Source organism: Sparus aurata, chromosome 17, assembly GCF_900880675.1.
Source record: "Sparus aurata chromosome 17, fSpaAur1.1, whole genome shotgun sequence".
NCBI lineage: Eukaryota > Metazoa > Chordata > Actinopteri > Spariformes > Sparidae > Sparus > Sparus aurata.
The window spans coordinates 31,698,369-31,723,993 of NC_044203.1; the positions used below are offsets into that span (position 1 = coordinate 31,698,369).

Sequence of the window (25,625 nt, forward strand, 5' to 3'; positions counted from 1 at the left end):
GCGCTTTCGTCGTAATTATGCTTTTAAACGAACGTTTGACTCACATACATTCACAAAAAGACCCTCGGTTCCTTTTTGGCGAGAGTTTCACTTTAAGAAAAGTGTAGAAAACACCTGTGTGATGTTAGTTTGAGGCTACTAAAACACTCGGTCAAGGTTACAGAGAGACTAAATGTTGAAAAAGTCAACACATCCCATTAGTGGCCTTAAGTCAACGTTGACTTTATCAATATTTGACTGCCATGACCTCTCCCTTATCTTAACTAAGAGCTTGCAGCTCACTTAAAATAACCATTAATCACGCTTTAAGTGCCAGCAACTGATAGCGTAGGAAAATAGCTTAAATCGGGTGAAATACAAATGTTTCCTGACAATAATCTGTTTAATTTTCTACAAATTGTTTCTGCTGATGCAAAGTGAATGAATCTATGTAAAGCACATTTTGGGGCAGAGGGTCGTTTTATCCAGACACAATTCTACAGCTGTCACCGCCATGTTCTGCTTTCCGTTCGCTGTTCCACCAGAATCCCTTTTCTCTCAAACCATCCAAGCGTTTGAGTCCCCAAACTTATGAGCTCAGTTTCTATCCACTGCTCCAGTCTCGGGCATGGAGATCCTCTTCCGGCAGTTAAGCCACCGACTTTCGCCAGCTTCGACTGCCAGCACTTGCACGGCGTTCACCTCAAGATCTGAGGATTAGCGAGGACAAGCCAGCAGTAGCCGAGACTCTCGGGCCTCCTCGGCAGACTGGGCATTAGTAGAGAGGGACATGGGAGCTTGGCAGGCTTCCTCCACCACCCCGGCTGGCTGCTACACCGGCGCTGCTGGCGTTGTCGCAGAGATTCAGGGGGATGAAGGTGGGGGAAGAGGGAGAGAGCTGTGAAGCTGAGGGAGGTAGAGGACGAGGCAGTGGGGGATTATCTCGCTGCAAAATGCACTGTAGGGAGGCCCAGATGGACCAGTGGGCTGTGGTCTGCTGTGATGCCAACTGTGTGTTATGGCACATATACATATATATATACGAAGACAAAGACACATGCAAACAAAAAGCACAAAGTACGCACACACACACCAAAGAGCGCATTCATTATGCAACATCTAGCTTTCAGTGCTTTGAATCTAATTATATTGCAGACTGTGCACACAAATATACAGTATATATAAACACACACGTTAGCACTCCCACTGGGATGTGTATCTAATATACAGTTTGCACATTGCACTGACACATATCACAAATAGGCTGCGTGAGCGGAGGAGAGGCTGCAGGACGGGAGGGGACGGGAGGGGAGGAGTGGGTGTCTCCATCTGTCAATTCGAAATGCTCAAATAAAGCCGAAACTATAAATGTCTGTGCTAATTCTGACACCGTTCGCACAGAAAAAAAAAAAAAAAAAGCGGGGTACCATGAATAACGAAGACGAGGTGTAGCTACGTATGCCTCGCTCCCTGGCACGGCGGAAAGCGAGCCATGAAATGTGCGTTTTTTTTCGTTTTTTTTTTCAGAGAAACCCGACAAAAACCGTTGTGGCGAATTTCACAGACGCTCCCGCTTCATCGTCTAAGTGTGAATTTGTATGCACCACAGCTATAAGACGATTTCTTTTGTGTAACGGATAGAGAGGATTATATCCCAAGGCAGCACATTGTTGTGTAACATTGAGGCAATAGCAGGAAATGACACCTCCGCAGTTGCCAAGTGTTTCAAGAGGGATCTGCGGCACCCCGCTGTTCTTTAGTTAAACAGCCAAAAGGTATGGCTGCAAAATCAAACCCGGAACACAAGTTACACAGATATGCAGACAGATATTGGCTGAAGATTAGAAGCTGTCAGTTTGAATCTATCTCTGCTAGACAAGAAGAGACAGTTTACAGCAGGCGCCCTTCAGTGCAGGATTTAACCCCCGACTGATTTCGGCTGCTCTGGGACCAGCAGTCGATGGCGGCTTGAAGAGGGAGCTCACTGTGGTGAATACGTATCAACGCGCGGCGCTAAATCATTATGACAAATGTTAAGACAACACTCATCCCGTGCCCACAAACGACACAGAACACCAGTTTCATCCACGCTGGGCCTGTGGCGGTGCAGCCGTTGCGGCCTTTCACGCTTTGAAGTTTTGACCTTTAATTATCTTAATTATCTTCCCTCATTAGGGCCTTTCTGTGTAGTTTGTAAAGATGGCTGTGTGGCAGGTCCCGCATCATTTGGACGTGTCGAGTTTTAAAGCTTCGTAAAGGTTTGAATTTGTGACCTTTTAATTCCCCCATTGGGCCAATTAGTGTATTTTACTTTAAAGGGTCAGTCCGCCCAAACAACAAAATAACACATTTGCTCACACACTTCCAATGATAAGCAGCCGTGGAAATACCAGCCCAGTCGCATGATCCAAATGTTAAACCGTGGAGTAGTTCAAACTTGTATGTGTCAAACATACGATACCGACAGCTCTACAATTTGTTTACACAAGTTCACGTTAACGTGTTTCTACGAGGACTTTGCTGTCAGAAGGTGGAGGGACCTGTGATGGCTGTGGCATCAGGACGACTTCCAACCATGTTTGTTCTGATAATTTAAGCAGAAACATGATCTTTTTCTGAACGCTAACGACATGCTTTTCATGCCTAAACCTACAAGATGTTCTGTGAGTGGGTTGCAAATACCCAAAGTTTTATACCATGACAGCATTTTGAAACAGTTTCATTTGCTGGCCTTCAGTAAGTTTGCTCCTGAGGTATTTATCTGTTTCTCCATTGTGGAACGTGGTTGAAGGTAAGAAGAGACAGTTTGTATCTTTGTATACACGGCCTGTCCAAATTATCTATTTTTCTAATTCTGAAGTGGGTCATGGGCGATGTCTAACCCTCACCCTGAACACTGCAGCTACTCGTGGATTAAATTATGTTCAATTATTTCACCACCTTTTCTGCAGCCAGGGCATCACTGTAACCATCACCGCCAAATCGAACGTAGTGACATCTGTATTTGTTCTAAATGTTTACATACATACATACATCTTTATATCTTTTAATATGTTGTACCTTTGTTTATTTATCTTTCAATTCTATGTAACTGTAGCACATTAAATGTCTCCATGTTTGTCCTTGACCCAAAACGGTATCGTCCAACAAAAACGTAATAATAATAATTTAATAATTATCAAATTAGTCGCCTACTGTGGTGACTGCTTTGTGTTCCCTCTTGTCCTCCAGATTCACTCACTGATCACAGCATGTAAAAAACATCACAGCCCTGCTTTACATGTGATTTGCTGAACACATCATTTTCCTTTTAGTTTGAGTTTAAGATGGCGACCACAGAGACCACTCACCATCGCCCCTCCGCAGGCGGTATCTCGGCCTCTCCTTTGTGTCTGTGCCACTGTCTTTGTTGTTGTTGTGACACGGCGACTCCTCCTCCGTCAGCTCCTCGCTGTGCTCCAGATCTCCCTCTGATATCGGAGACGCCGCGGGCGAGAGCTCGTCCAGGCTGCCCTCCACCCTGGTCCCTGAATGGTTCCCAGTGTTCTCACTTTGATTCTTCTCTCCGCCCAGCGCTCCTTCCTCATTCCCCTCTTTGTCCGCTGCTTCAGCCTGAGCTCCTGGTTCCGCGTGGTTTCTGGGACTCGAAGGGTTCGAGGGGCTGCAGCTGCCCAGGGAACCGAGCACGGAGCTGGGGCTGGAGTGCAGGGAGAGGGAGGGGGTGTCTGGTTCTCTGATCCTGGTGCATGGGGCCCCGTAGGGTTCCTGGACGAATCCCACAAACATCACCCCCTGGTCAGCAGCATCCTGGATCTGCTGTTGGGAGAATGAACAGAAGGGAGATTAAGTCAGAATAATAACAACAAATGACACAAATACAGGTGATGTGACTGCTGCCACCTTGTTTGATTGTAGGATCAGACAGTCATCAGAAAGTTAATCAGCTTCTAGTTTGAGGAGGATGAGTCCTGGCCCAGAATATTTATATTTTCTTTAAGATTGCAAGAGTTTTCCACCTTTTTTGTTAATTTCTCAGGGGGTGATGCAGGAACTTGACAAAAAAGATTCAGGCATATTCAGGTGTCTAGTATCTATGAATGAGCAGAATTTGATTTGAATCGTAGATCTGGTGGACTTAAATTATGGTTCAGCAGTTATGGATGGTTTGATATAGAGTGATTCAGGGTTATCAAACTTTATATTAGATCAGGCTTTATGGGATCAAAGGAGACTGCTGAGCCTTGGCGGAGGTATGTGCTCTACTGCTCTAATGTGCTGCTTTTTTGTCATCCGTGAAAGAAAATTGATAACTGTAAGTCTGAAATCTTTATTTATATGGCACCTTAACCAAATACACTTAAAAAGTGCTTCACAAAGAGGGACGAAAAATGGAAAGCAGGAGAGCAATAAAACCTGCGGAAGATCCAGATTTGTTTTTGTTGGATCCACATCAAATTATCCTCCTTTACTGCAATACGCTTAATTCACCACTATCTATGAATTATTCCCTGAGAAATTTGTCGGAAATGTCGGAAAATTGCCTTTCATGCAGCGTTAAAGAAAGTAAGAAAGAAATGTTTTGGATCCGTCCCTTTATCCGGATCCGCAGATAATCCGGAGAACCCCAGGAAGAGTTAACAGGGTCTCTTCACACCCCCAAAAGTTTCGTGTGAATACGTTTCTGCATAATCTGCTCACAAACCAACAAACCAACGGAAACTTGGCGAAAACATAATAATCCTTGGCGAAGGCAAAAAAAACATTTAGTAAAAAAAGTTTTGAAAGATTCATCAAGAAAGTCAGAAGGCTAGTTGATGCTAAAAATACTTATTGGTCGCAGTCCTAGAATTGATTGCATAAACCGTTGGAGGTCTTGGATATGGAGCTGCTGTTGCACTCCAAATTTTTTGGGTTTAGAGCATCAGCAAAATGTAGAAATTGGGATGCAAAATAAGAACAACGTGAAGCAGAACATACACAAGTTACTTCCAGAGATATCTCAAACTGAAACCAAACTTTCAGAACTAGTTTGACATCAATTATCTTGAAATTGTTTCTCTCGAGATTTTTCTTTTTCTTTCGGCGTCTGTTGGATCTTTGTTTTTCTACCCCGTCTGTTTTTCTTTTCGCCTTCCTTCCCAGCAGCTTCTCCAATCAAGTAGTCGTTGATTAGATTGGAGCAAAACCCGCAAACCCCAGTGAGGCCCGGGCCGCATCCCAAAATCCAACACTCCACTTTTTCTCCCTCCCTCTCCCCCTTCATTTCTTATTGTCAGCTGGTATTTTACGTCAATATTGGGATTCTGCCACGGAGCGAGATTGAAACGTTAACTGTCAGAGAATGTTAATGATGCTATTCTCCATTTCTGCCGCCTTCCAACAACAACCACCAGCCCCGCCGCCCCTCCTCCGAGCGAAGGCGGCGCCGGTCTCTATCTCGGAGCCGCAGTGAGGGAAGAGAATAAAAATCAAATCAAAGTCGCAGGTTATTCACTATGAAATTAAATTGGAAAAAAACAGTCACATTGTTTCCAGCCATATTGTTTAATATCAGTGAACGCTCTCCGGGTGCGTCCACATCATATTCCTCGTACCAATATGTTGAAATGGAATTGCTGAGATAAAAGGGAGCAACTGGTGTATCTCATTTAATGGTAATGCAGGCAGTCAGAGAGGGAGAGAGAGATGAATGGCTGCGACTGTCTAATGTTGCCGCAGCTGATGGCAACGTACATTTGAATAGAAGGCTGTAATGATCAAATTTATTTTTAGTACCATTATCATTATCATTTTATCAAATCACTTGTTTGACAAAGTAGAGCCGTTCGGATTAGATTCCTTTTTTTTTTCTTCCTCCAGAGACGTCTTTGCCAGCAGATCAGCATCGAGTGCAGATAAACTGCAAATACACTGCGAGGTTGTGGAAGTGACAAAACGGGAATAAATCACAAAATACGAGAGTTAGGGGCGGGTGATCTGATGATTTTTAGATTCACGATTCATCTTGAAGGTGTCCACAATCATCTTCTCGGGTTATTTCAATCAGCGAGAACCTTCTGTTTCCAAACATAACCTCCTCCTGACGAGCAGATCTGCGGCTCGTTGATGTGAGTTCTAGCGTGCAGCGTGGAGGACGAGGAGCTTGTGCCAAAAAAGAACTCACTTGATGCCACGTTGTGTGTTAAGGGTGCAAATAAATAAATAAATTGATGCGCTTTTTAAAAAGTCTGGCTGTGGTCTACAGGGCCAATTAGAGCTCATCCAATTTCGATTGCAATGTCGATCATGATTGAGATTAGATGTTTTTTTTTGTTCGCCAGTTTGTCAAATTTAGTGTAGATCTTTCTCTAAGAGGACGTAAATGTAAATATTCAGCAGGATTAATAAACATTTAGTGCTGAAATGATTAGTTTAGTCAGTTACCATTTAATTTTCAAAAATACAAAATATGTCCGGCTGAAGTTTGAGAGAATTTGTATAAAATAAGATGCTTCTCTTTCCATGCGTGTTGCGCTGTGTGGCTATACGTACCAACAGTGGTGCTTTAAGTGCTAACGTTAGCATAGTAACATGATCCAGCCCAGTCACCAGAATAAAATGTTGCCATTGTACATTTCTGCAACCTGTATGTTTCATATTATCATACATTTTCACTCCATTGCGTCTCATATCACGTTCACATTTCACGTGTATATATGAGCTAACTGTCATGTCAGAAGGAAGAGGAGATGATGGTTCCAAGCCATTGACCACTGTTTTTTCTTATGTTGGGACATTTCCCAGCTGTGTTAATGGTGACAAAACAGATTTTTAATGAGACAATTGCAGCCAAAAACAGGGTACTTTTAACGCAACGTTGGGACAATTTCCAGCCGTGTTTATGACAACAAAACAGGTATTTTAAGTCAAAATCTGATCTTTTCCTTTCCTTTCCAAGTATTATTTTGTGCCTAAACCTAACCAGAACACAACAACATAAAATTAAAAATTGATCCTAATGAAACATAACATTGCAACATTTACATTTATGCTAGCGATCGAGTTTGGTTATCACAATGTCAGTGATGGTGTTTAGCAGTTAATATTTATCAAACCCTAGCTGATAAAAACAGACTGTATGACTGAAGCTGGGGGGAAAGTCATGACTGACGTTGAAGCATTTGATCATAAACCAAAGAAATGGACAAACTGACATTTTTGAAACAATGATGGTGCAAGTTGAGACGTGAAGGGATCAACAAAGATGATTCAAACCACCCTGAAGGCGATCTGAATATCTGCACCAGATTACAAGCCAATCCATCCAAAATACAAGACATTTCATTAAAGAGTGGCACCAACGCAAAATGCCCTAAAAAGCAGTGAAATCATCAGGGTTAATCCTCTGGGGAACCTGAATGTGTATTTAAAGAAAACACACAATCAGCATTAAATCCTCTAACAGCTCGGGTGGCGAATGATGCTTAAGACATCTTGAATGTTTCCATTTGATGTATGCAGCCATAAAAAAAACAAATGGTCTTGGGTTGTTTCCCCTTCAGTGCTTCTATTACAAGCTGGAACAAGATGAATCTACACAGTATACATGATTTATATTCTGTATCATCTCGATCCAGCTACAATTAAAAGCAGGAACAAGATGTTACAGAATATATTTTATGTATCCAGGCGGGATGAGACCATTTTTAATAACCTTGAGGCTACTAGCTAAAGGGAAGGAGGGAAACTGGATGCTAGGGGTGATGATTGAATCTGAGGATAAGAAGATGCACCACTGGGATATACTGTACAGTAATGCACCCGCTGCATTATTATTAAAGAACAAATGGAGGACAACATTAGCATTCCTTGAAACTTCTCAATCTAAATGAAAGGACAAGTTGCTCTGACCCGTGAAGGAACCAACCCGGGTCAAGAAAATGAGGTTTTCGAGGTCAAAAAGCAAAAACTTTGCATCACATCGTTTCTCTTCATTAGCCGAAAATGACGCAGAGCGCCAACTTGATGAAAAATATTCTGGAAGCAGCTTTCCTCTTATTCTGCCGCCGGAATATCAACAGCTCGCAGTGAAAAACCCATTTCAATTTTGACTTGAGACCACATTTCCTATTTCCCCCCGTAAGTTATTAAAGTGGCACCAGGAGGAGGTGTCTGAAGGTCAAGATGAAAAAACCCCGGGAGAGAGCGGGAGAGAGAGATTTGAGAGAGTGAGCGGAGAGATGAGGGGAGGAGAGGAAGAGGGATAACGACGGAGATTGAGACAGGGGAGAGAAAATGAGAGTTAAAAAAAGAAGAAGATGAAGAGGGAGAAAAACAGAAGGAAACAGAATCCAAGAGAGAGGCTGAAGGAAATGGACTCACTCCTCCGCCACTCATCCATGTCCACTTCCTTTTTAATAGATTTCTAGCATGGCCTCCTCCTCCTCCTCCTCCTCCTCCTTCTTCTCCTCCTCCAGCAGTCCTGTAGCAGCTCAGTAGATTAAAATGATAACCAACAGTAATGAGGTCCTACAGGACTGCGGTTGCATGACTAATCGAAGGGCAAAACGTACAGAAAAGTTCAGCGGCGAGGCTTCAAAGGTCCGACATCACGGCCGGTAATATACAGATTAGGTGGAGGAGGTTGAATCATGATGACGCGGCGTAACGAGCTGGCAAGAGAGGAGGGCGTGTTCACATATATATCTTCTGAAGTGGCATTTCAAACGGGCTCGCGACAGCCGTGCGTTCGCAGCGGCGACACGCGCTACAGAGCCGATTCATTATCAGATCAGTGAGCTGCTGTTAGCTGCCTTCATCTCCCCCCCATGAAAAATACAGAGATGTTAAGCTATTTGGTTTGCTAATTAACTTCAGCCTTGAACCGTTAAAGGAAACACCGCTTTTTAGAGTATTACATTCATACATTCAGGCACTGCAGATGCACAATACGCTGCATATTGAAAAATCTAAAAATGTTTAACTCTGTGTGAACCCAGAGAGAAATCCTTTCATCCCGTGACGTCTGTGAGACAGATGGGTTTTGAGGAGGGAGAGATTTATGGATAAAAAAAAGAATAAATGTTTAAACTTCACAAATGTTACAGCTCGGACCCGCTCAGAGGTGGAGAATGCATTCGCTCAAGTAGAATCACTTAAAGTGGAAACACAGAGGAGGGAGACATGACGGGTGACCGGAGCGCCAGTCGGCCTTCATTTTCCCCGGGAGATTTCATGCCTGGTGGCGGACAAAGTTGGATCGTGAGAGCGAGGTTAGTAGGGAACCGATCTAAATGCCATTGCTGTATAGACATTTAGGCTTGAGAAACAAAAGGTTTACCAATCTTTAAAACATGATTCTGTGGTATAGATGAAACTATCCAACAGTATACAGAGTAGCTCCCTCATGCCTTTTACTTTATTGTCCTGTTCTGAATGTGATATATTGTTGTATTTCTGCACATGCAAGCAAAGGCAAAATTTCTCCCTCCTGAGTACAAAAACTTAGAGAAAGTATTGTTCTGTTCTTGTGTCTCCTCTCGATTTGGTCTTTCGGTTGGTTACGAGTAGTTTTTTTGATTGAGTCATGACACAGCAAGATCTCTGTTCTGATTACCTCCACCACTATTGTTCACTAAAACCAAGAGGATTAAAGAACGATAAACTGCTGCATGACAGGATGAATATTTGTGGTAGTTTTTAGACAATTATGTTGACGTTCTGTTGGTCGCTTTGGCTCGAGCGAAGTATAAACCTACCGTGACGTCGCCCATTGGCTTGTGGACTATTTTAATTTGAGGCCCCAAGCTTGACATTAAAGCCATCACATCTTGGGATTCGTGACCATATTTACTCAAGAGGGCGGAGCTGGAGAGGACGTCCTGATTGGATGTGACGGAGAAACGGAGGACTTGCTGTGGTAGCAACTGCTTCATTGTTTATTTTACTCTGAACAGGTTATAATTTACAAAATAAACATTGTGTTCTATTGAACAAGCCTTGAAACTGGTGACTGAAACAGTAAACTCAGTAAGAAACAGTTTAATGAGAAGTAGAGACATTTTCTCATAAGCTTACATACAATCCAACTTCTTTTGCAACCAGTGGAGACTTGCTGGCCATGAGAAAGAATGCAGATTACACACTTAGGCAATGGTTTCACCTTTGAGATTTGAGACGTTAAAGACGTCACCATCTTGGTTTTTGTGACCATATTTACTCAAGAGGGCGAAGCTGTGGAAGATGTCCTGATCATTGTTATTGTTTTTTAAAATACTACTGTCCTTTGGCTACTGTGACAAACAAATTTCCCCGTTTGTGGGACAATAAAGAAGTACTGATTCTGATTCTGATTGGACGTGACAGAGAACCAGAGGACATGCTGCGGTAGCAACTGCTTAATTGTCTATTTTACTATAACGCTGTATTGAAGAAGACTTGAAACTAGGGATTGATACAACAAATTCATCACAAAACTGTTTGATGAGGTGAAAAATCAAGTGAGAAGTAGAGTCCTTTTCTCATAAGCTTACATACAGTCCCACTTCTTTTGCAACCAGAGGGAGTCGTCCCTTGCTGGCCGTTAGAAAGAACGTGGATTTAAGGCAGATTCTGAGATCAGGACGGCCGAAGCAGAACCGTGTCAGAAAACGTTTGATGCTGAAGTAAATAAATCCAACACAAGCACACTTGTAGTAGTTGTAGTAGAAGCCTGCCAACATGGCTCATATCAAAGGGTTGGCAACAAAAAGTTCCACTAATTCATACCTGACACCTCCTGAAATACACACACACACACACACACTTCACCGCCGCCGCCCCCCCTACGTTTTCTTTCTTATTTTTCAAAAGTGGCAATCACGTTTAAAGAAATCCCTCTGTCACTCCTCCAACACGGTGTACTTTATTGCCAACTGTGCTCGGAGCATTCTGTGACAAGCTGCTGTTAAAAAAGCCTTCAGCCTTGACAGCAGGCACGTTTAGCCATGTGGCTGATTCACTGAAACACAGCTGCAAACATGTAAACATTGTGCTCGGCGACATGTTGAACAAAGTAGTGTTTTGGTAGCAGGCTGAATTTATATTCTGGTACATTTCCTCCTCTACTACTCCTGCGTTGGATCCCTGACTCGGTGTGTATATATATATATATATATAAAAAGCCTCCACATTGTCTCTGCATCCATCCTTCACCATCTCTTCCTCCCTGCTTCCCTCCTTCCAGCTGGGCGCGAACTGACAAAACCTTCAGCTTGGCATTTGTAATGCGGGCCCCTACCTTCTTGACGTAGCCCTGGATGAGCTCTGGGGTGGGCACCTGCTCGGCAGTCAGACACTCTTCCAGCTGTAGTTTGTACGGTGGGCAGACCGACTGGCTCCTTTCCGCCCTGCAGGCACCACAGTGGGGGGAAGACAGAGAGGACAATGAGTTTCAGCCTTCGGGCCAGACAGCCTGCTGGACGAGTGCTCTCCAACACACAGGGGGTGCCCATGCGTTCACACACACACACACACACACACACACACTCGTGCAAACACACATTCGCGAGCAGCCTTAAAATCTCAGAAATTACAGTCATGAAACATCCACAAACAGACATCAAATCTGTAATACAAAAAAAAAATAAATAACCCCCTATCAACAAATTATGCTGCATCAAGAAGCTTTTGTTAATGTTATTGTTGCCCCGTGGGAGGCGGGAAGGAAAATACAATAAAACACTTAAGTGAGACAAAGATCCACATGGATGAAGGAAAGCACACGGGGCGCACAGAGAGCAGGAAATTCAATGCAAATCTCGTCTGTGCAGCCCTCCCGCCCGCCTTCAGCCCTCCCCGCTGAGGCCATATCAGTATTTTGAGCGCGGAGAATCTATTTATATGGCGTTGTATTTTCCTATTCTGTCCTCTGGAGGAAATCCCAGAGCTAGCCCTGAGTCGACGAATGCCCCAGCCTCCATCCCCCTGCTCCTCATCCTGTTGACAAGGAGAAGAAGCCCCGCACGCCCTTTTCCTCCGCGTGCTACAGAGTCTACACGCACATACAGTAGGTGTGTGTGTGTGTGTGTGTGTGTGTGTGGGTGTGTGAAGGTTGTGTGTGTGTGCGCGCTGCGAGAGGTAAGGCTTTACATGGACACCTGATGTGTGGGAGGATAAAAGATGCTGGTGTGTGTATTAAAGGCTCTGCTCTCAGCTTCCCAGTTGATGCAAAGACCCCCTCTGAGTCCAACTCATGTCACTATGTGTGTGTGTGTGTGTGTGTGTGTGTGTGTGTGTGTGTGTTCCCGAGACTTTATCAAAGAGATTTCTATGTCATGCCCCCGACTGGATGCAGATTGAGGAATTTAATGTATCCGCTATAAACAACATTTGGGAAATTAGTAGCAAAGCAGTTCTAACAGTGCAAAGGGAAGTTTATAGAACAGCCAGCCCATTCGCTGTGCACATTTGTACTTGTCGCTGGTACAATATTGATATTTCTACAAAACATGTCGTATCAAGTTCACATTAAATCTTTATGACCTGACCGTCATGTCGAGAGGCGGAGGGGGGAAGATGGTGGTGTGGCTGTACAGGCGGGACGGCTGCCAAGACAGTGGCTGCAGTTCAAGAATGCCTTTCAACACCTGTAAGTGCGACAACCTGGATATTTTTTGACAAGGGACGACAGCGTTTCAACATCTTTAAGGTTGAAACCACTGGACATCTTTAACGGGACTTCGAGGTTATATACAGGTGTGTTTGTGGCAACAAAATCAGGTATTTTAAGCTGAAACGTGATCTTTTCCTGAACCTAACCAAGTGGTTTTTGTGCCTACACCCGTCCAGATCACAAGCACAGTGATGTCACAGCATAAAATAGAAAACTGAGCTTAAAGCAACTTAACTCTTAATGAACGCCCCCGTTTTAAGCTTCTTTTTCCAAAACGACATACCGAAATTAAAAGCATGACAGCTCCCACATAGTTTGAGACTCATGTGCTTGGTACCATTGGAAAGGTAACACCCTCAAGTGTTCTAGAAGTGTAAGTGTGATTCTATGACATACTGACACAGAGTTACAGAGGTTGGAACACAGGTTTTGGTTTCGGTCCAATTCAAATGTCAATAAACTGACTAAGATATAGGTCTAGTATGTCTATAGCCACAGCAGACACAATTAGGCCATAGCCACAGGTCTCAGCTTGCTACGCTCAAAATTTGAAGTCAAAAGACTAAAAAAATGATTTTTCACATTTTTTTTTCTAAAGGCATGTCTGTGGTTTTGCTTGGGTCCCTTTTTCCCAAGAGCGCCTACTGAGATTCAAAGGCTTATAACTTGAGAACGACTTTACCTAGAAACATAATCTTGGTCTCAAATGAAAGCTAAGACCCTGGGGTTTCTTGCTTTTTCGACACTTGTAGCTAGTTTTTGGTATAATGACATGGATATTCCCATTCTATGGACTCTTGGCGAACTATGAAAAAAAAAAATTGTGGCATGACGTTGTAGCTGTGGAAAAAGGGAACACTCCGAAGGTATGTAGGCATTCTTGCTTCTTGCCGTAGAGGGCTCTTTCTAATGTTGTGTCATGGTGAGTTTAGAAGGTTATTACATGGTCTGGAAATAAGTTTTTTTGGGTTAAAATAATCACGACAGTCTCAGCTTTCCAACAGTGAGTATATACTGTTAAGATCTGATGCTTAAAACTATTAGCAAAAAAAAGTATTAGTTTTTCTGAAGGGTGTTCGTTTAGTGAAGGGTGTTCCTATGTTGGAACGGTGTTCTTTAAGGGGTTAAAGCTGTGACATAAAGAAATGTAAAGTTCATCATTTATTCTGGCTGTTGTGTTTGGAATATGTACGTTTCTGTCTCTCAACTGGTCAAGAATAGTTAGTTAGAAGAATACAACTCCCGTTTTCCCATTTTGGTTTAAGATATAAACCTTTGAGCTATCAGCTTCTGGCTGCAGCTTCATATTCAGCAAATAGATCTGAAAATCAATCTTCTCTACACTCAGCAAGAAAGCAAATACAAAAACCCATCAAACTGCTCCTGTGATTTCACTAAAAAACAGCGAATTAAACTAACTGCGTGCCTCGTTTGTTGTTCGCATGAAAAATGCGAATTAAAGGGGACACCCAGCTGTTTAGTAATGTAAAGCCATAATGGGACTCACAAGAGACGGGGTTTTTTAGAAAGGAACAGTCAAAATGTGCAGCGGAGGCAGAGACGTTCGGCCCAAGATCCAGAAACACTGGCCCGGTAAACACCAAAATGTTCAAACTTTAAACCTCTAGTCCATCACACGTGGCTTTCTTCTGAAGATTTTTGGTCTCCAGGCCCGAGCTGGCATAATTTGAGTAATTTTTTCAGACTTGAAAAGGTACAGTCGAGCCTTTGTAAAAAAAAAAAAAAAAACACTTTGACATATAAAGTTGGAGGAGTGCCCCTTTAAAGTTCGCCCGAGCTGCCAGAGTTTTAATACTCAAAAGACACGCGCCTGTTCAGACGAGCTTCTTTGTATTTCCTTGATGTCTTTTCGCTTGATGAGTCTGAATCTGTTTTCTTTCCCAGCCCTGTCAAAATGTTCCATTTTTACTGTCTGAACAAACATCGCTAACCTTCATCTTCACAGGCTCGCTCCAGTCATAGAAGTCTAGTATCGTCCCCGCATGAATCAGAATCAGGCCCTTTAAAACCCTGGCCTTAGACCTCATGGCATAACCAATGGACACTTATGTCATCCATCCAGCCCCTCACAAAAAAACCCCACCGTCACCACACTCCTGCTCGGCGCTGTGCGTACATATCGCTGTCGCAGCACACGGCAGAGCAGAAACTGGGCCGACTGACTCGTCAAGTACAAACTTCAAACGCTCTGTGAAACATTCATTACGACGAGCCGAGAGCCGCCTCTCGCTCTTTTTTTTCGCAGCGTCATAACATTCAAAGGCGCGATGGCAGAAGACTGGTGATGCTGTCAGAGCAGGTGGATGTATCCTCCGTTGGTTCGCCATGAAGCACAATCAGCCGTGTTCAGGATGCAAAACAGAGAGAGGAGGAGAGAGATACTGACAGTCAGCGGCCGAGCACGAGCCATGTGTTGCCTTTCCTTTCTTTAATTCTCGATTATTACACTCGACTTCAGTGAGCGGAGCGTCCTGGTATGCTTCATGTTGAAAAGGCATCTTCAAAGGATGCAATGAAAAGCTCTTTTTATTTCATGATATTGGAGAGAAATTGAGGCTTCCACGACATCATTGAGAATATATCATTAAATAAAAATGATTCAGTCCTTCTAAAGGACTTTTTTCCTTTAAATAAAAGAAGCGGGCACTTAAGCTTTGATTTCGTTTTTGCACGGCGAAGGTGACACCTCGTTTCAAACGGTGAATAACTCAGTTTGGAACAAAACTCTGCGTGGAGGCAGAGAGAGGAGAGAGAGAGAGAGAGAACAACAATTCAAGCGGTGCGCTCAGTCCTGGAGGGAGGCCTCGGGTTAAAAATAGCAGCTGCATCACCTGCAGTCCATCTTCTCTGTGTGAAACAGTGACTTTTCATGCAGCGTGCCGCACCGGCTGTCAGCCGCTGAGGTCTCGTGTGGTTAGACGAGTGTCAAATGCCTGCCTGCCTACCTGGAGCTCCCTCCTGGGTTAATACACCTGCTAAACCTCCTCCCCCCCCCACCTCCATCTACTCTCCTTGTCTGCCCACAGATGGGTCACGCGCTTTGCTTCTCCACAGAGCATCTTGTGTTGGACTAATCGCTCCTGCTGGAGCTCAACGTTCACATGGTAACTAATTGCGTATTACCTGTTAATGGCCTGCGTTGGGATTTGTTTTTAGCAGTGCAGCGGCTATATCATTTGTAAATGTGCGGCTTCCAATTACACCGTGTTCGCCGGGGTATGAAAAGGGATTGTGTTGACATATCACTGTTGCTCACTGGAAGACAAACAGTAACAACGTGTCTACGATCAGTTTTAATCCTCCTTTGTTGAATCCTGAAGTCTTCTGAGAACAACGCGGAAGCTCGATTGAGTTTTACTGGTTGAGGACATTTGCACAAAGTGGTCACCTTCTTTCTTCATCATACAATTGGCTTCGTATGGGGCAATAACTGCAAATTCTTTGGTGTTTCTGTTATTGGAGTTTCTCATGATGCTAACAGGGACGCCGATGAAACATTTCTGCTCTAAAATGTGTAAAAATGACTCAACCGTTGTTATATATGTTGTTAAATTGTCTACTTACATGATCCCAAATTCTCTCAGAGAAATTCAAATTGTATTTGCAGTAACGGTTGGTTTCACTTGCTCACCTGTTGCTATAACTTAAGGGGAAACATCAGATCGCTCATCAGAGAGCGGGTAAGAAAGTTGGCGATCAATCTGTCGCAGCCGCAGGTGGAGTGGGAGGCGTTGGTGCTGTCACAAGCCAACAAGGCTGCCGAATGGCCAACTACAACTTGAGTCACGCCACTGGAAAGTTTTAAGGATGCGTGGAGGTTTTCAAAGTGGGACCGAAACAGGTAGTTTAAGCCAAACCGCGATGTTTAACCTGGTGGTTTTTGTGCCTAAATCCCTGTGACCCTGTTAACTGAATGAGTGAAAACTTCGACCTGCTGGTGGCTCGGTCAGGAATGCGTGAACACAATGTGAACTGATCTCCTGTTTCCAAGATACTGAACTAAAAACCAAAGATACAGTGGCACCTGAGGAAAAGTCGGTAGGTTGGAAAGGTGTTAAGATGTTTCAGTCTTTGGACGAGCCACATCGCCAATGTGGCTACGATACAGTCACCACAGCTTTGAATGGTAAGAGTCCAAATGCTGTCCCTTTTTAAAAACGTTCGGCTTTGTGAGATCTGAATCACTTCAGTTTGGATTTAAACACTAAACCACCGATCCCTTGTTATGTATAAGCTGCTGAAGTCATGAGTGCATCGCACTGCCTGCGGGGCTGCGTAGAGATATACAGCGTGCAGCTGAAACAAGAGGTCAGATCCGGGCATATTTGTTTTAAAGCGATCATTGTCGTGCAGTAATAAGGTGTGTATTCAGTAAAGTGTTTAATTTATTGCGTCAGTCTAACCTGTTTGAGGAAATTCTTTGAAAGGAGGTGAATTGCACTCGCACGATAAAAGCTTTCATCATGCTACGGAAAGGAGCTCAAGGCTGCGTACGGCGTTACTCACATTATAGTCGCCGGATGTTAATGAAAACGCGAGCGCGCTTCTTTGTATCGGGGGGGAACAGAGCCGTGTCAGAGCCTCTCACCCACCTCCATCGCGCACCGCTCGTATTACGGGGATAAAGACACAGCCAGGGAGCATCTGAACCCGTGTTTAGCACGCTGTCGCCGCCGAGCTTTAATAACACAGCACAGCCCCCCCTCCTAATGTCACATTTTCACACATTTGTGAGAGATTTCACCGGAGCGAATCCCCTCTAATGGTTTTCAGTCCGTACCTCTCTATTTTCCTCTTTTCTCCACCCCTCTCTCTCCCACCTCTCAGCCCCGTCTCTCTCATCCAGTCCCTCGTTTTTTTTTTTTTCTCCGGCTGAGCACGCCGGAGCTCCTTGCAATTACCCAATAATGATGAATATATCCCGTCAGACATTGCCTGCTGAACTGTAACCCCATTCCATCGCAATCAAATTGAACACTGGGAAATCTGACAGTTGACATTTAAAAATTTTCAAACGGTCCAATCCATCCTGTCTGCAATGCAGTTTTTTTTTTCTTGTTTTCCTGCAGCAGTGGGGAGGGGGCAGCTGGGGGGGGGGGCGCCATCAAAGGTTCCTAACGTTATAAGCAACCTAACGAGATATGTCGGTCAGGTGACGGCATCTTAACATTTACAGATGACACGCCGCTGTATGTACACAACCTCTGCGCAGCTCCTGACTGTGCACGGATTCCTGCGGCGTCACCCTCCTCCACGTGAAGCGCCTCGTCGGGCTGAGCTTCTCACGCTGAGGCCAACGCCGTCGGGACTTGACGGCGATTTTATGTCCGCAGACGTACTGTGAATGCTAAATGAAGACGCTCGCACGGCTGCGGCGCGTCAGTCGGCTCCTCGCGTTGTTTTTTTTTTTTTTTTGTGCATTTGCAAAAAGAGCTGTGTGTTTTGGAGCGACGGGTGAATGGCTGCTCGCTGTCGTGCTTTCAATCCCATTCACTGTAACACCACACACCCCCCCTCCCGGTCTTCTTCTTCTCCTTCTTCTTCTTCTTCCTTTTGATTTCTGACAGCGCGAGGGGAACTGGAGAGGAGATGCTGTGGGTTTTTTTTTTTTGATTTCTCATATTTCTCTGCCTTGGTTTTTTCTTTTTTTTTTTTTCCTGGTTGGAGATTTGGATTCCCCTGGGCTGGTGCTGATGTGAGCAGCTGTCGCCACGGTGACAGACGCCCGAGATAAAGCCCGCGCCCCGGCTTTCGGTCAGGGCCATCAAAGGATAGTAGACTCCTCTGCCCTTTTCACTCAATCTCTCTTTCTCTCTCTTTCTCTCTCCTTTTTTTTATCCTATATTCAGCCTCCTTCTGTCTTCCTCTCTCTACTTCTTCACACTCCAACTGTGATTTTCTTTTCCGTCCTCGCTTCGCCCCTCATGGTGTCGTTTTCCCTCCAGAGTCAGGCAAGCATGTCTTTTTCTAAAAAAAAAAGAGTGATGCAGTCCATTCAGCTGTGATCTTTTCATACGGAATCGATATTTCTGTTTTGCAGCAGGAGTGTTTGGACTGTTACGAATGCCTGGGCATGCTGGACGTGAACCCGAGGTGTTCCACACAACAGCATGGGAGGTGATTACTAATGGACACAATCTGCGAGGAGAGGAGGGCACATAAGGTGCCGTGCATTACAACTACGTGACCTTCTCAAACGTGGCAGACTGCCTTGTTTTCACCCCACAGCAGGTGCGTTAAAGTCGGCGGCTTTATGCATTTACCAAGAGGGTGAAGGCAGTGGGAGTAACAGGCATTACTGAAAAGTAAAAAGTCCTGATCATTCTCTGCACAGACAACAGTGGGTGGCAGTTCCAAGGCTTCGTCGGAATAAAAGATGAACAACTGGCTTTGAAAACGTCTGGTTCTTTGGGAAGAAGTCAAAGGTGCGCGCCTGTATTCATGAAAACATAAGGAGAGATGTCGACTAGGACTCCCAACTGTTTCAGTAAAAAAACATTCAGTCGCTGAACTTTAAGTTCAGCTGAGCCGAAGCTAAAGATTCAACGTCGTACATTAGAAACCTGATCAAACATTTAGCAGTTTAAATCAGTTCACTTGCAGATTCTGGGACACTTCTGGATTAATTCAGAAAGTTTGGCTCTCTGTTTTTTGTTTTTTTTTACCCCAACTGTTTACCACGAAAAAGTTCTGACTTGGCTCCCGCACCGTTTCACACGTTCCTCTCAGTAGTAATGGCTGCCGGGCCTCGACGGTGCCGTCGTATCCGGAGCCATCTGCTGCACCAAAACATGATTTCTGATACATTTGGTGAAACTGATAGAACTGAGTCAAACTATGGTACTTTTCAGTGCGCGGAGGAACGTAACTGATTTCATTTAAAGGATATTTTCTGCTGTGTGCGAGAACTAAAACTACTTGAGACTTTATTAATGCTTAAAAAACTTTAAGTGGTAAGAATAAATAGCCAAAATATAGTAAAGAGTGCTTCCTATCGAAGCCCCACAATATTTCTATACACTCACACACCAGTGGAACAGCCGGTATCTTGCTCGACATGCGGCTGGAGCCGGAGATTGAACTACCAGCCCTCCGATTAGTGGACGACCCGCTCTGACTCCTGAGCACACAGCAGCTCCCAGCACATTACGCTTTTCATCCTGGACTCAGGCGGAAAGAGAGTGTGAGTAAGTCCTGCTGGTGCTTCTTCTATACCATCGCCATATCAGCTGATAAAGACATCATGACCGCGTGGATAGAAGGAGACAAATCCACTGATTGTAAAAGATGAAAAGAGACATCTCACGTGAGCGGCGGTGATTGAAAAGCTGTGATGGATCAGAGTCACATCTTCAATATTTTCATATGAAGGCAGCTGATGGAAACACGCACTGATTACGCAGGTAAGTTTCAGAAATGTGCTCAAAACTTACAAACACTTTAAGTGAAAAATTAAAGGGTTTTAACCGTCTAATGTGATCGTGACTGTGTGACATAACTAGAAGGACAGAAAACAACGTAGGGATCGAGTCAGGGAGGATAGTTGGGCCAAAGTTTGACTTCCAAAAGTCACCAGTGACGCATTTTAACCATAACAGTCGTTCATAACCTCACACAGGTACTACAACAAGTTATCACCTGGTTATGAAACAGTCTCTATTTGATACTGATGCCTTGATTTTACCTCTATAAGATTATTCTGACTAATCTGTCCTGAAAGTCAAATCGCAGCCTGCAGAAGGAAGAAGCTTTTCATTGCGTCTCCGTCGTCATATTGCGGTTTTTCCTCTTCCACAGCCAAACGAGTACAGACGTTACCTCATCGCATGCATTCTGCAATCAGCTGCGTTCAAGAATAACAAATGTGTCGCTGCGATCTTTCACTCGCTCCCAAAACAAACGCAGCGAGCGAGCCGGGCGGATCAAGATCTTTAACGACGCGAGGCGTCGGCCCTCGCACAGCTTTTTGTCCCTCGGGTGCTGCCAGAATTAACAAACACCGGACTCTCCTTGAAAGCCGCTTTAACTCAACACAAACCACCGAGGTGACGGATCATAAAAACTTTAAAGCATTGTTGTTATTGCGATGTGCAGCAGGTAGGAGGTGGAAGCAACTGACGTGAAGCCTCTTTGGTCGGCGAGGCACGATGAAAAGGAAACATGACTAATGAGTGTCACTCTTTCAACATCCACTTTTTGAAATTACATAAAATAACTGCATGTGAAACCCCGACGCACAAAGACGCCTCAGATAAAACGGAACTGGATGCGAGGAGTAAAACTCTCCGGCAACAAGTTTGCAAATATGTATTTATTTTTTCTTCTGCCGCGTTTTCTCCCTGCGGCTGTCAGGTGATTGACAGGAAGCGAGGCGCGCCCTAACACCTTTTGCGCCGCACACACACACACACACACACACTTGGGCATAAAAATGAACATCGAACGACGATGAAACGGAAAGTCTGACGAACCCAAAATGAAGTTGTCACGTTTGCTGTGAGGAATTATCTCACGCTGCGGAGGTTGTTCCTCGAGCTGTACGACGAGGAAGAGCCGCGGTTCCTCCTGGAGAGAGGAAAACAAACCCCGATATCTCCGACCAACACCGGCGTGGACGAGGGGAAGGGAAACAGGAGAGCGCGTTAGACTGTTGGCACTGACTCGAAAACTGTTTTTTTTACCTCAGGACACAATTTCCGAACACTCTCATTGCACCTAAGAATTTTGATCATCACCGGCATACAATACAGCAAACCAATTAATTGCTCTCCTTCTAATATATTACTTTTTGAATGAATTGTGTTTTGTTTATTGCTCACTCGCCTTGTATTATAGTCTTCTTCTTCTTCTTCTTCTTTTTTCTTCTTCTTCTTCTAATTTGAATCCTTACATTTCCTCCTCGCTCTCCCACGAGGATCAACAAAGTTTTCATCTTAAATTCATCTTTTTCTCCAAATTCCCTCTGGTCATCCTCTCCTGAATCTCATCCCTGAGCCTCTATTCATTAATTTTTTTTTGCTGAAAACAACAACAAGAACAAAAGCCCTCCACAGTAAGTCTCTCTTCAGTATTTATTTCGTGTCTTCTGTGCCGTTTATGTTACATGATCAGCCTGTGGTTGCAGCAGAGCTGTCAGTGCACAGCGGCTCTGATTATTACGCTCCTCACTCTTGGTTGCTGGTAATATCGGGTATTGGTTTTCTGCGGTTATTGTACTGTCGCTGTGGGTGAGAGCTTTAGCTAAATGACTGAGATGTCAATGTAGATTAGTGGCTGTGGTGTTGTGCTTATGCTCAGCAGTGAAGAAATTACAGAAATGGTTTGTCTGCATTCAGAAATGTGTTTTAAGCTGCGAGGGGATTCGTGGTGGATTCTGCTGCGGAGGAGCAGAGAGGAGGATTTATCCAGCGCGCGCACACTCACACACACGCACACACACACACACACACGCACACACACACACACACGCACATATACAGCTACATAACATAAGCACAGAGACGGAGCGAATGGAAAATGCACGGCCGAGTCGCCAGAATATAATGTTGGCATTTGTGTTTCTGCAAACCGTGGATGAGTTTAAATTTGTACCTCTCGCATGACGCACCATGTTGACTTTTATAAAAATACGTGTTACATCACGTTTGCGTGGCATGTAAATGAGCAGACTTTCAAGCCAGGAGCCGGAGGAGACAAAACCAGATGGTTTTGATGTGATGTCGACATGTGTCCGCATGGATCTGTTGCAGACAGAGCCGGTGGTTTTTGATGGGATGTCAGGACATCTCCATCTGCGTCGGTGGCAAAAGAACAGATGCTGGGGATGAGACATCAGGACATTTGCAGGCTTATTTGTGGCGACAGAACTGGGTGTTTTTCGAGAAGATGTCAGGACATTTTTCCGGATGTATTTGTGCCGGCAAAAACACGACACGTCGGAGCATTTGCAGACCTGTTCGAGGTGACAAAACCAGGTATTTGTGATGACACGTAAAAACCACTCCAGATGTATTTGGTGCCGACAGAACCGGATGCTTTTCACGAGACATCTGGACAATTCCAGACCTGTTTGTTGCTGACAGAACTTGGTGTTGTTTTGTGGCGACACAACAAGAAATGTGTTGCTTGTGCCTAAACCCAACCAGAGCAGCGTTGTCAAGACTTAAAATTGAAGGCTGAACCTTAACAAACATGCAAAATTGCCACGTGAAGAAACGTAAAGCGTCAACATATCCGTCGTTTGCAGAGTTGTGCATCGCCGACGTTTATTAAGTTTGCGTGCAAACCTCAGAAAACAATCCAAAGACGAGTGAGGTACAAGAAGTGGATCTCTTCAGACAGAGACGAGACACACACACACATACACACAGATTCACACACAGCAGACAGACCCCCTCACACACATCCGTGCCCTGCAGCCAGGGAACAGTGTTTTGGTAAACAGGCCTGGATGTTCCACCGGACTTCAGAGCCAGACACGAGCAGCCACTGGGGCTTCAGATGCTGGACTCCGCCTGTCTGCATGTCACTGCTGCCAGGGAAAGAAAAACTTCTCCTTCGCGGCGTCAGTCTTTTTGATTGTCATGTTTTTGACTTGAAGCTGATCAGGTTCAGTGACCCCTTCGCTGTCAGTCCGACCCCAAAAAAACCCTCAAAACCTCCCCGAATTTTCCCCGAAAGCTGAAGTCTGGTATAGTCTAGAAAGAAGGATTCATGCAAGACAAAACCTCCACCCTTCAGCCCTCTATCACCCCCACCACATGCCCTTCTGCCACCCTTGGAGCCGCTCCCTGGCGCCCTTCCCTGACCGAAAAAAGACACACCCACCCCCACAGTTCCCAGGACGGAGGGGCTTGGGCACAGGGCTGGAGGGCAGATGTAGGGGGCGGCGGTGACTTTGGGCCATGCAGCCGGTTTTGGCCGGAGCGTTGAAAGAGCGGGGAGATGGACGACTGAGATTACTGCTGACTCACGTCCAGATACAGCTGCCCACATGACAGCTTGCGGAGCCACAAGCAGATGTTGAGACGCTCGCGTGCAGAGAAACACCGAAAGGTTTCCCGACTGATATGAAACGCGGCATAATCGCCACTGTTATTTTCAGGTGGCAGCCATTGTGCGATCTCTCCATCCCACATTACCAACATAACACGCAACGCCAAAAAGTAGCCGCAGACATTCAGAATCATTATATAAATCAAAGCCAGCAATGCTTTTTTCTTTTCTTTTTTTTTTGTACTGTTCAACACATGAAAAAATAAATCAAACCTGAATCCCATCAAGTGTTTTTCTGCATAATTGCACCAATTAGGATTAATCAGTAATCAAGATATTTTCTTAAGGGGCTCTAATGGCTGCACTGTTCTGTGGTCTCCGTCTCAGGGGTGAAGCTAAGATGTCTGAGGCCCCCCGGAAGATGATTACCTCGGGGTCTGCCCCCCCGCTCTGTTTGGTAAAATAAATGTCTTCTAATGAGGCTCCCTTCCTTTAATCGTCACAACCTTTCACCCCCCCCACTAATGACAGTGTGGCTGATTCATTAAAGAGAGACTCAACAATCTGTGTAAACTGGTGGGCTGCAAATGTATGTGTTTATTATTTTTTTCATCAATTTTAGTGAAAAATGTGTAAATTTGCATTTTTTTAAAATCATTAAATCCCCCTCAAATCCTTAAAACTCTCAGATTAAAGCATGAAAACGTGAATTTACCCAAAACATGAAGGTTTAAAGGGTCACTGTGTCATTCTGAAAAACAAATTCAAACTCTGAATTTGAATATTTACAGTATTAATGAGGTAATAATACAAACAGAAATATAGTTTTTTACAAGCTGCTCCCAGAGGAAAATAAGGTCCCAGAGCGCGGTTGGAATACAGGAACGTGGCAGGGTCCGCCTAACATAAACAAAGTAAAAACGGTGTGAAACTGTGTCGTCCTTTGAGCTCAGCTTGTTTGTTCAGTCACGACAGAGAAGTGAGTCTGTTTGTGTAGTTTGTTTAGGCGTTAAAACAATCTGTCAGTGAAGATTATTTTTTCTCTTTTGGTTAACGTGCACTACGCAGTCCCCCGAAACTGCGTAGTGCACCTTTAAAACTGAACTTCTGTTTATGAGAATCTGGATATTTTCTACATTAGCTTTAAGCCTGAAGCACCACGATTATAACTGAGCACGGCCTTAATCTTCCTCGAGCAGACGACGTAATGAAAATACTTCACTAATACTTCTGCATACTTTTCACTGGAACACAAACGGTCGCTGTCGTCGACCTTTAACGGCTGAACTGTCTGAAGAAACCGTAGGTGGACGTTCTCCATTAGCCTCGGCCTCGTGCGAACTAATGCTTTGACCCTTGCCTCCGTTACAAATGCATCACATACTGTATTTAATGGCCGCTTACCCGTCGTTGAGTCGCACCAGTATGGCCCGGTAGAGCTGGTGCTGGGGGCTGTTGGACTCTGGACCACAGGGGTGGATGAACGGGTGAACGGAGGCCAGGACGAAGCCCTGCTGGTAGAGCTCCTGCAGCTGGCCCGGCAGCTCGCGCACCGACGAGAGACGCAGCGTGGACGTCCCACCTGAGAGACAAACGGAGAGAAAAAAGAAGTGTGAGACAAAACAGTTTGGAGGTGGAATGACTGGCGAGGTCATCGTTTATGTATCTGCACACATCTTTTGCTGGTTTTGCATCAAACTTTGTCAGGAAACGAGACAGTTTCTTGCTCATCAAACCCGGCAAGTGGAGTTTTCCTGTTATCCATGTTTGAGGTCAGTGACCATGTTCGCAACGCACTTCTTCTTCTTATTATTATTATTATTCTGCTTATTCTAAAGAAATCACCGCTGAGTCTCCAAACTGAATCACTTCAACAGAAGAGAGAAGGAAAAAAAAAAAAAGAGTGAACAAGGAGGTTAAACTGGATTTCCTGCAGTATGAATCACTTTCAACTGGAAGCGGCTCAGACGACATTAACCGTCACGCTGTCTCACAGACT

At 44.5% G+C, this 25,625-nt stretch overlaps 1 protein-coding gene across 2 annotated transcripts in view; it reads right to left on the reverse strand.

The window, feature by feature from the left end:
* The window catches only part of rftn1b (raftlin, lipid raft linker 1b), a 125,596-nt gene that overhangs the window by 47,323 nt on the left and 52,648 nt on the right, over positions 1 to 25,625 (reverse strand). For both annotated transcript variants that reach the window (XM_030393680.1, XM_030393681.1), the window contains 3 exons: positions 25,031 to 25,208; positions 11,237 to 11,345; positions 3,330 to 3,795 (listed from right to left, as the gene is read on the reverse strand). In XM_030393680.1, the coding sequence (XP_030249540.1) occupies positions 3,330 to 3,795; positions 11,237 to 11,345; positions 25,031 to 25,208 (753 nt within the window). The remainder of the gene's footprint in view (positions 1 to 3,329; positions 3,796 to 11,236; positions 11,346 to 25,030; positions 25,209 to 25,625) is intronic.